The 12,509-nt window shown below is 35.5% G+C and overlaps 1 protein-coding gene across 1 annotated transcript in view; it reads right to left on the minus strand.

Annotated features, from left to right (window-relative positions):
* Positions 1-12,509, minus strand: part of USH2A (usherin) — a 767,091-nt gene that overhangs the window by 566,288 nt on the left and 188,294 nt on the right. Inside the window, exons 13-14 of the mRNA XM_042976063.1 lie at positions 11,646-11,841; positions 7,552-8,193 (exon numbers count right to left, since the gene is read on the minus strand). Of these exons, the coding sequence (XP_042831997.1) occupies positions 7,552-8,193; positions 11,646-11,841 (838 nt within the window). The remainder of the gene's footprint in view (positions 1-7,551; positions 8,194-11,645; positions 11,842-12,509) is intronic.

Here is a 12,509-nt window from a genome sequence, read left to right on the forward strand (position 1 = left end):
CTTTTAAGACTCAGCTCAGGAATCATGTTCTGAACTAAGTGTTCCATATCCCCCATTCTTCAAGAATGTATCAGTTCCTTCACTTTACTTCTTCTCTATATTGGATATTTCTAACATTGCACTTCTCACTCTGTTATATTTACATACAGGGCCTTTCCTCCTACAAAACTATGATGCCTTAATATATTTATGATTGTATATCTTACAATAGCATAGCCCCTGGTACACAGTAATGTACGTAATAGATGATTAGTGGAACAATGGATATGTGAATGAAATGGATAGATGGCTACATGGGTAGGTGGGTGGCTGGCTGGCTGGTTAGATATCTGTTACCCCTTAAAATATGAGATGATCTCTTTAACATTTTAAAGAAACACGGTAAACATAAGACCATAATGATTGGTCAAAGTAGCCTCACCTATCAGGAAGGATAGCAGGGAATGTTATATGAATCATGCACAATATATTTAAAATGTAATCTTTGCCATATCAGAAGATGGAAAAGAAATTGAGAAAGAAAATGTCAGTCAAAAACTATGTCTCCTCATCTTAGAAGAAAGAATATACTAACACGCTCATATAAGGGAAAACATTCTATTGGACTTTTCTGCTTTAGAAAAACCTAGAGTTTTCCTATTTATGTGAATATCCATGAAGGGCTTTCATGTGTATTCTTTAAAAATCAAATTCAATAACAACAATGAATATAAATAATGGAGGCTCTGTAAAGTATAACACATAGATATGTGTACTCACAATCCACAGAAGCACTTTTGCATCCTTTGCCCCCATTTTTCTGTCTCAGTGGTTATCGGATGTTGCCCTCCCAGGCCATTGCAACCATCCCAGAAATGTATCCAACTTAGTCCACAGAGATCATCCCAATTCTAGACCCCTCGGTTCCAGTCTTCATTATCTGATCACAGTAGCCTCTCAGAACTCTGTTAATTTTCATTTTATGATGATAACTCAGATTCTACACAACAAGAGATCTCCCAGGACCTAAAAGCAGTTAGCCAGAATCATAGATGGGGATGGGGATGAGCTTGAGGGTGAGGGAACATTACAAACACTTGTAAGGGTACCTCTTTTAACTCACACTCAGATATTTATTGAGTGGTTGATTATGACAAATATACAATTATTCAGAAAAATGTTTTACTCTTTCAGAGTACAGACTCCAGTCTAGGGTCCGTTGGACCTGGATTTGTAAACATTTCTTCTACTTAATTAGAATCATTTTCCCTACTATAAAGTGGGAAAATACTGGTCCTTCCAGCATATAAATATGGTGCATATTAAATGGGACTTTTCAGATAAAACCCTATTACAGGGTCTGGCAAACAGTAGACACTCAGTAAATATTATCTATTATCACCATTGCCATTTTTATGAGCCAATTTTCTATGAAAGTGGGATTTTCCTAAATTAAACTTTAAATAATGACTTGTCAATGTGCTTTTTTTTCCTCCACAGATGTGCCTGAGATTATGGTCCATATTGCTCATGACAAGATTCTTTTCTGGTGGTTTATGAAGGAAGAAGCTCTTCTCCTGAGACTCAGGTCTCTTTGTGAAAACACGTTAATCTGCAAAACCGTTTCACCAAACACGAGGACATGTGGCATATCTGGATCTCAGCTTTGATACACTGATTTTTAATGGAATATCAGCCATCTAATTCCAATTCCATTGGTAGTGTCTTACATGCAATTCTGGTTTATGAGCTCATTACTTAACAGAGATGATATGCTTCTTAATGAAACAAGATACTTTGTTTTAGTTTCTAATAGTCTGTATGAATTATAAAACAAAACCAAAAGTAAATATCAGAGGGAAGCATGAGGAATTGTCCTATTAGCACAAAACATGTCATATGAAGCTGTTTCCATTATAAATTAGCCTTTATTTTATTCCAGAGCTGCAGAGTCCTCAATAAACCCTCTCTGTCTCTGGTTCTCAAGGACAAGGGCGGGTCACTGGCTCAGGATGCCTTGACATCCTTCCCTGCGTTTTTCGGCCTAGCCTCTGATTAAGTGCTTGCTGCTGAACGTTACGAGGTCATCCAGCACTGAAAAAACGAACTGGGAAAACATATTTAGTGCTATATTTATTAGTGTGGGTATGTGTACATTCATATATGTACACACACTCCAAATAATTTTAAATTAAAACATTTTTAAAATACTTAATGGAGGTTAAGCAGCATTTTTAACCTCTGTTCAAGTTATTGAATGGCATATTAAAACCAATGTGGCTCTAATGTACCTTCTAATGTGCACTGCTGCTTTAACAAATTGCCTATAAATTTTAGTTGAATTAAGCCTATTCCTTGTACATTCATAGTAAGGTTAGGTTAATAATACATGAGGTTTCATTATATGCACCTTCCTTAATAATGTTTTTTAAGAAAGTGGAACAAGAATCTATGGGCAGTAATCTAGTAGGGGCCAGTAATATTTACAACCGCAGATGAAAAAGGCAGGAAGAAGACCTTAGGCTTGCCAGTTCACCCCTCCTACCCCTTACTTCCCCCTCCACCACTCAACGCTCCCGTGTGGAGCTTCTCCCCTGTGGTATGTAATCTAGGTCTCTCAGATGTGTTTAAAGAAGGAGAAAGAAAGCTTCAGATTGCAGTAGTGCATTTTAATGTGTGTACTGCAGAGTTGGCTACTGTGAAACATCCATTTATGATAAAGATACTTCAGGATAAGGGTTCTCTCCCTCAATGTAAATTTCACAGCAAGAGACAATAAAACTGGAAAACAAAATTCAAAGTACTTTCTGAAGCTAGAATGTAGGACCAAAAAAACAAAACAAAACAAAACAAGAGGTCCACAAACACATTAGGACCTCTCCATATGCTACACCCATGTGCACAGAACATGCTGTTTTGTAAAAAAAAATTAAAAAAATAAAAAAAAATCCATTAGATACTTAGACCACTGTTTTCTTTCCTTCCTTGCGTAGGGTAAAAACCACATCCTCTCTGTATGTTTTCAAAGGAGCACACTCACATACTTGCACTATGCCCGTGCCAAAAAAGAATTTATGCCACTAGGGTAATTTTTAATGTAAGTATTAATTGGGGAAACACAGATGGAGTACCCACCAGGGAGATACTGCCCTATGTGCCTGGGATAGAGCACTGAACAACATAAGGAACAGCAGTTAGACTTGGAGGCTGGAGAGAAAGAAACGATGTAAAGACTTGTGGAAACGAGGTTAGAGAAAGATCATGGACATTCCAGTTCACGCAGGCCATGTTTCTACCCACGGTGATGGGAAGACGATGCAGGACAGACTGATGTGGTCGGACTACAGTTTGCACAGCGTCCCTTTGGCTGCATATTGAGAAGTGACTGGAGAAGAATAAAGAGGAGAAAGGAAGTTTAGGAGGCTTGTCAGCTAGTCCAGGAGAAAGATGAAAATGGATGGGGGCGGGGACGGGTAAAAAGTGGTCTGATTCTAGATCTGTTTGAAGGTAAAAGCAACAGGACTGATTCTGATTGAACAGACAAGGGTTGTAGACACAGAGAGGAATCTGATGGGAGCTGCAAGGATTTGGCTGAAAAGATCACCAGGGCAGATCACGAGAATCTACCAGGGAAACATTTCAGTTAAGCAGAATCAAACTTTCCCTTCCCAAATCCCCAAAAATGAGATAAAAGAAAGAGAGAAGAGGAAATGGAGGTGAATGGCAGAGGTCTGTAAGTAAAAGCTAAGCACTTGCAGTGAAGTGACCAACAGTAAGCTGACTGATTCAGGCTGTATAACTCTAGAAAAAGAGGCTCCAGACATATCTGAAGTCAGGTGTGAGGGGCAGTGAGTCTCCTCCCCAACCAGAAGATTTTCCCTCTTGAATTGTGAGAGAAGACAATGAGTTTTCTCTTTAGAAGTTAAACCAAAGAGTGTTTGGGGTCAACAGGTGCAGGGACAAAGCGCTATAGTAAATGCAGGGATCATAGAGAAGGCTGCCTGTGATAGATGATTTCATGTGTCAACTTGGGTAGGCTCGGTGTTGTTCAGTTGTTTGGTCACACACTAGTCCAGGTGTTGTGATAAAGGTATTTTATAGATTTTCTCAGGATATAAGAACACTAATCTACAGAAATAAGGGCCCACTGAGTGCTCAGAAAAATTATTTAACAAAAGCATGTCACCATGAAATTTTCAGAAATAAGGGATGTAGAAAGGGTAGATGCTTCTAGAATATAAGAAAGAAAAGGAAAGGAAAGGAAAGAAGAAAAGAAAAGAAAAGAAAAGAAAAGAAAAGAAAAGAAAAGAAAAAAAGAAAAGAGTAACCTAATTGACATTGCCAGAGTATAATGTTGAAATAAATTTGTTGAGTGAAAATGATTCTATACAGTGGTAGAATTTCAGATAGTTATGAGTGTGGAATAAAGTTAATTTCAGACATTCAAAATTCTAAAAACACAAACAAACTACTTCTTCCCTATACCCTTCCTCACAAGCTACTGAAGTGTGTTCTCTACCAAATACACATATAATATAAGAAAAAAGAACACATCGGATTCAGGAAATCGTATCCAGCAAAGGAGATGTGTAAAGGAAATTCTCAGTACAGCTGATATATATATATATATACACATCTCCTATTGGTTCTGTTTCTCTGGAGAACCCTAACACAAATACCCTTGTTAAAACTCCTGATTATTTCTGTGTCTTCAATTAAACAAACCATTTACTGAATGCATGCAATGTACAAGAAACTACACTAGTACCGTGGCTACACGAGTTGAATAAGATAATCCTTGCTCTCAAGATATTGAAACTCTAACAAGGGAAATAATCAACTGCACAAATACATAAAATACAAGAATGTTTAAATATGATAATTATTTTCATTAATGATGATGATCTCCATTCTACATTTTCCTTAAGAGAGAAGACAATTTTCCATGAACCTTTGGAGAGAAGTTTTGTGACAACTGTGCTTAGGGAAGTAGCCAGTAAGGTATTATTCTCCTAGAAAACCAACACTATAAATAAATTGCATCAAAGAAAGGGGCCAGAGGGAGACAGAGGAGACCATCAGGGGAAAGAAAATATTACGTATGAGTTTCTAATATTTTCATGTTTAAATTTGATTTGTATTCTTATCAAAATTTATATGCAGATCATTTTAAAACTCAAATAGAATTTAAAGGCTCACAGCTTATCGGTCCACTGCTCCATCCTTCTCCCAGGAATCTCCCTGCCCAGAGCAATCACCTTCAACACTCTTAGATGTTTCTTCTGGCTTTTATTTCTGTATTTCTCAATAACATATATATGTATGCATAACAATATTTCTCAATAACATATATATACACACATATATATGTTCTCAACAACATATATATGTTGTTCCATCTCAATTTTGAAAATTTAGATTATTGTCTTTCTACATTAGAGGATAAGTATTCAACTTCTTATATCCTTCCTCAATAATCCCTCTATTTGGTTAAATCAATATTCAGAGATTGACTATATGAGTACAGAAATCTACTTCACAGTTATGCTATATAATATGCTTTGACTGTATTTCCTTTCTTGAAAAATTTGCCTTTCATTAGTTTCATAGGAATCTCCTAGGAATTTCTAGGCATCAAAACCCTCCAATAGAACTATACTCAAGAAATCATTTTTGTTGTTGTTGTTGTTTTGTTTTGTTTTTGTTTGGGGGGGTGCTTTGCTTTTGTTTTGCTACTGAATATATGGACTTCAGGAGGATCTGAACCCCTGATCCTCCCATTCTGATTTAAGCCAGCTGATGTCTAGTTCTGTTGCACAGCTATATCCTAAGAGCAAAACACTCAATAAGCTTTACAACAGCTAATCACTCAACAGGATATAACATTTGATCTATTAGCTTTGGCTTTTTTTTAAAAATAAATTATGGTTGTTTGTGTAGGAGACTGAGTACCATATTTCCAAAATTAGAGATATTAATAAATAGTAAAAGAAAAGTTTCATCTTAGCATATATAAAAAAAAGTGATTGCAAATTTGGAAAGATGATTCGGAAGCCGAAAGAGTGCAAGGTATTATAGCTTTCACACGGGCCATCCACACAGCTCTCAGTAATATTCCTGTTTTCTGAGATACCACATCGCTCCTACCTGAAATAGTGCCCCCTAGAAGCCATGCTTCTTTTATGTGATCCTGACACTCCTGGCCTTAATGTATTGGCTCAGACATAGCCACCCTAACAAAACTGAGTCAATTAGAATATTCTTCTTGAAATTGTAACCACAAAGTAGCTAATAAGTCTCTCTGCATTGCTAGAATGGTAATGAGGTAGACACTTAACCATGCAGAGAGGGAAAGACCAGCAGAGTGTGTCCTTCTACAGAGAGAGAGAGAGAGAGAGAGAAACAGAGAGAGAGAGAGAAACAGAGAGAGAAACAGAGAGAGAAACAGAGAGAGAGAGAGAGAGAGAGAATATCAATATGGGAATGAATGATTGAATTAATGGATATATATCAGTGTGAGATTTCTAGTTCCTGAGTCCTGACTGCATTGTTTCATATCAGGTTTTATGGGACAGCCAGTGATAATATAGCCCCCAATTATGTTGAAGCTGGTTCAAATTATTTTCTGATACTTACATCTCACAAAGAATGAACTGTTCATCAATTCCATCCTGTCCCTTTGGATTTACTTGTCTCACTGGCCAATGTGAAAGGAAAGGTTTGGTTCCATTCCCCTAATCTGGACTCCTTGTCCTGTAACACAGGGTTTCCATCCTACCTATTTCTGGCAGGCAAATCTCCCTTTTGGCACCATGTTCTTTTTCACAGGCTCAGAAAACTCAGAACTGATTGGGTAGACAGAACCTTAGCACAGCTGTTAAATGACTAAAACATGTATATTTATCATGACATTATACTGGCTTTATTATGAAGCAAGTATATTGTTTTGGTTAGATCATGTAGAGGCAAGGAGAAAGCCATGGATAGGGTCCATCTTTCTCCCAGTTGGCAAACACGTAAAAAGAAAGGTACAGTGGGACTAAACAGTAGCCTATTTTATTAATGTGATGTCATTAAAAAATAATTCTAGATGCTCCTTCATGATGCCAGAACATGTAGCCCATTTAGTAAAAATATTTGGTCAGCTTTATTCAGAAAATCAGTTCATCGTCTGAATATTTGGCATGGTATGGATAATTAAGTCAAGTTTTCCTTTCTCTGGGAAGCAAAATTTATTCTTGCTTTTATTAGTTTAGATTTTTTTCAGTTATTAGAAGGGGATTTACTTCTAGTTGAGAAATTAAATATAAGTAACTCTCAATTATAAAATGTCTGATTGGCTGGGATTCTTCTAAAGGGTCATCCCAAATATAGATAGCAACACAGATACACTGAATAATCTTGAACACATTAAATAGTTACATCTGTGTTTGATGATAATATAAACACATCAGTGTTGTTGCAAGTAAATTTTTTAGATGTTCCAACCCCAAAATAAAGAAGAATCATCTAATATGGGATAATGAAAGGAGAGTCATTGTGCACTGAAAAGGCAACACATTTCTCTCTTACCTGGTCGACACTGATTACACCTTCTTCCTTGACGATTAGGCAAACACAGGCACTGGCCACTGATTGGGTCGCAAGTGGTCCCAGGTAATGTCCCCAAGGAGTCACACTCACACATCTGGCAGCCTTGAAAATTGCCACTGGTCAAATTGTACCTGTGAGGCTCACACTGATTACAGTGAAGACCTGTTACTCCTAATTTGCAAGGACATTGTCCTGTTGATTTGTCACACAGCAGAGAGCCATTTACTGTCCCAGCCTTATCACAGTTACAAGGCAGACAGAGGAAAGAATTATTTTGCTGGAGGAAGAAGTATCCTTCCAAACATTCATTGCACTGCCTCCCTCCAACCCTGGGCTTACACAGGCACTGCCCTGTCTTAGCATCACACACAGTTCCAGGGAGGGATCCAGCCAGGTCACAGTCACAGGCCTTACAAGTGGGGATGTCCAACCCGTAAAAGTGTTCTCTGCAGGTGTCACACTGAAGTCCTCTGGCTTCTTTCTTGCACTCACACTGCCCAGAAAGAGGATCACAGAGCTTGTGCACTGAGCCGTGGAGGTTACACTGGCAGGGCTCACATCCATCATCGTTGTAATTTCGGAGAAATTTAAATCCAAAATTGCAATGATCACATCTAAGCCCTGAGGAGAGAATTTGTTTAAAAGAGTGAAAATGATGCTATTTGAGCTTTCAAGGCAAACAATGCTGCTGCCAACATTTAATGCAGACACAAAATGTTGAGTGTTGCCTCACAGGTAATGCCATAGAGGCCCAGTCGTACATTCGAAATACAATAACAATACTTACTTTGGCAGTAATATACAACTTTATTTCTGTAACGTGATTTATGAAATTTTATGACTTAACACAAAGAGAAATGCTTCCTGCAAATGTTGCTTCTCTTACACATACTGGAGCTCCTTTTCTCTTTAACAAATATTAAAATTTTTATTTTTAATTATTTTAACAAAATGCTCACGTAAAAGTATGGTAGACTAAAATAAAATTTCAAAGCTACTCAGAATAATTACTTATTACATTAGTGACTTCCCTAAAAATCAGATGCTCCTACAATATTTAATAAAATGTTAAGCTGATAGCTATTTTGTGTAATAGTATATATACTTTGGACATCACACCTTTAAATAATTAATATAAATAAAACTTATCCAGAGCAATTTTTATTTCAATGCTTTTATATGCCCCTATATTTTATTATTTTCAATTAATATAAATTATGCTCTCCTTGGCTCATAAAGCAATCACATCGCTTGTCATATTGTGTGATTCAGAACATTCCTCTTTAAACACTAAGTAAATTTTGCTGTTATATTACTTCTATTTAAAGGAGTATTACATATATACATTTCACAAACAGAGAAGAATGTTTTATCATCTAAATCTAAATCTTTGACAATTTAGGTTAGTTTCAGGAAGAACATTAGAAGGAAAAAGAATAAAACAAAAATGTTTGAATAGCAAAGGTTGAGATGCAAAATACTTCCTTTAGATAGTTTTCACATCCCCGTGAGTTTAAATAACTGACTACGTGGGGTTGAATCAATTGAAACATTTATTTCAAGCTACGATCGCAATAAAAAAAAATTAGTCCTAAAACAGCAGTCAAAAACACACTCAGGAACTCATATTTAGAAAAGCATTTCTTAAACTGGAAGGAAATGCATAATAGATATGTATATATATGGATAAAAATTCAAGAACTCCAATGGAAGGCAAGTTCTTTAACAGTGATGAATGACTCACCTAAGGCATATCATTTAATTTCAATAAGGAAAATAAAAAAGGACCACTATTGCTGCAAATTTTAAAAATAACTGTATTGTTAACAAGAATTATGACTCATTTTGAACTATTAAAATTGGTCTACATGGATTCATATCATATCAGTTTTAAAAATATGCGCAGTGCTTATTTGAATATGCCATACATATTCCTGACAGGCAATCTATTCCTAACGATACTCAGGAAGGCCTACAGGGCATCACATTCGCTGTTAACAAGTACAGGCAAGTTAGCCCACTTGGCATTTAATTCACATTCTTCTCCCTTTTTATTCTAGATGAATGACCTACTTTAATAAAATTATTGGTGCTAATGTATTTTACTGGTGATAGAATCATTAGTAAGATTTAACAGTTTTGTTAACTCTAACAGTTTGCTTTCCAAAGCATATACAACATACACCGGTATTTTCTGCTTTTCTTCATATTAACAAGGTAAAATTGAATAAGGACATTTGCTAATCCCATTAAAAAAAGAAACATACATACATATACACACATATAAACACATATCGAGTTCATGTTTTTATCAAAAATTCTGCATGTGTAGAAATAACTCCAGAAATAATAATATCAAGATCATGATTTAATCTTCAAAAATACATACACCTTCCTGCGGAAAACTATCTGGATCAATAAAATAAGACGTGGCAGGGAGGTCATAACACATTCCAAGTAAATAGAAAATTTTGATTTTTTCCTTCCTTCATTCAGCTCTGGAATCTAACCATCACAGGAAAGATTCCACTGTTATAAAAAAAATAAAAGTTTCATTGTCTTTAAAGGTCTTTCCTTAAATTTTGTTTTCAGATCATGAATTTAAAATACATATTATATCATATTAAAGAACAAAGGATGACACATAGATTGAATTCAAAGGTACTGGAATTCACTTGGCGTCACAGATAGCACTTATAAAATGATAGGCTTTTCTTTAGAAGTTACCTATTCTTTTCCTTCCAAAAAGTTAGTTTTTGTATGGCTGAAATGCAGAAGGGCAAGTTATGTCAATGATTTTGATGTAATCTTTCTTTAAAACAGAAATTTTGTGTCTTATCATTAACCATGTCTATATTTTTTAATTAAATTAAAATGAAATGATTGTCTGGCTGAATTGTGTAAAATGAGGTATGTATCACTACCTATCTAAAAGATAAAGGATTAGCTTTTGAGTTACAGCACAGAAAGGAAAATGTTATCCAGAATATGTTCATCTGTATGTGTATATGTATGTATGCATTGCGTGTGTGCGTGCGTGTGTGCGTGTGTGCGTGTGTGTGTGTGTGTGTGTGTGTCTGCCAGGCATGTTTTTATTATTATAAGGCTCAGGTTAGTGTTAGGAAAACCACGAAAGACTTGGTGTCTTGAGTGACAATAGAAAGGTAAAGGTCTTTTTTAAACTTCCTATATGAACCAACACATATTCAGTTAAAATACAAGACTCACTTCATCAGGAAACTTTCCTCTCATAATATTCTCATATATCAACATTTCAAAGTGCATTATGTACATAGTGCATTTTGGGCACTTGATAAATTTTGTCCTTATGTGGCTATGGTTCCCCTCAAAAATGCTGGATGTAATAAATTGCTATAATCAAATCTAATTTCTGAAAAATACCTGTGGGAGTAACAAACAAAAAAGCACGTCTTGTATAAAAAAAATGATAAATAACACCGAAGGTAGCTGTTTATTATAATCAGCTTGGCACTGAATTACAAAATTAAAATTATGTGGCCCTTTATAACTAACCCTACCAATATACATGATCTGTGGAATTATGTTGACTTATTTTGCATTTCATAGGAACAGTTCAAAGAAATATAATAGAAAAAAATGGAAAGATTTATCACAAAGGACCCTGTAGCACAGAATATTTTGAAAAAATCCATTTATTTTGGTCTATTAAGAAAACTAGCATGGAAATGATTTGCTTAGAACTCATTAAGTGTAAAACATTTTGAAAAAGTGCTAATTTTCTAAAAGAAACATCTATGCAGTAAGCAAATTATATTTTTCTATGACTTATTAGTATGGGACCATGTGAACTAATGCATCTACAGAATAAAGAAACTTCTAAAAGGTTGATTAAACTAAGCTTCAAGCTGTAGTTTGATAGAATTATTAATTTAATCATTTTTAGACAGTTAATTTCATCCAAATTGTTTTTTTTTTTCCCAGCCTGCCTTGAGCAAGGAAACTTGCTTTACTCTTCAGTTAAGAAATCAAATAGAGAATTTTATCCCAGATGGTAATAGAGATGTGACTATAAACTTTTGCATTACACATACCAATAACATTTGCTTTGCACTTGCACTGGCCTGAATTTTGGTGACAGGTAATATCTCCATCCACTGTCCCAGAGGTATTACAGTTACAGGGGCTGCAGCCATCAGGATCCAACTCTTGTAGATTGTAGAATCCGTTCTGGCACTGATTGCACTGTCTGCCAGACACACGTCTCTTACAATTACACTGGCCTCCCATCTAGAGAAGATACAACATTTTGTAGAATGATGAACGTATCTATTTTTAGATAATTTGCTCATTAGGTACAAGACAGGGAGGGAGGAAGGAAAAAAAAAACTTTAAACAGACAAGAAGGTAATAAGGTATGTTTCCTCCTGACACAAAACATGGGAAGCTTCAGCAGGGTGAATATATAGAACTGAATGAAAATAACCCCCAAGAAAGTCAGTAGTATGTGACTAAAAGGGAAATGTGGAATTAAGCACTAAGTACCACATAAAGAAATCAAAATATAGTCATGGGGAGATTGAAAATAGAAAAGAGCCAGCAGTTAATTTAGTCTCACAATTTTACCTCTCATCTACTAGTTTCCCCTCATCTACTCTCTCGTTGACCCAAACTTGCTTGATACATGCCGGGTGCTTAAACTAAGAGCAGATCTTTCTATAATTTATCATCCCATCACGGTTTCAACAGTGTTTAAAATAAAGTTCTTTGTTAATATAAGCATTTGTGCCTACTGATATTGACCCTGATAACTTTTTTTTAAAAATACAATTCTGTTTTTAGGAACATTTCAGCATATTTATGGCTCATTTGTAACACGACTTAGTTACATTAAGTATATTTAGCTGATTTATATTGTTATAAAAAATGCAAAAATAGTTATTTGTTTCAGAGTAATA

The sequence above is a fragment of the Panthera tigris genome, chromosome F3, assembly GCF_018350195.1.
Source record: "Panthera tigris isolate Pti1 chromosome F3, P.tigris_Pti1_mat1.1, whole genome shotgun sequence".
Lineage (NCBI taxonomy): Eukaryota > Metazoa > Chordata > Mammalia > Carnivora > Felidae > Panthera > Panthera tigris.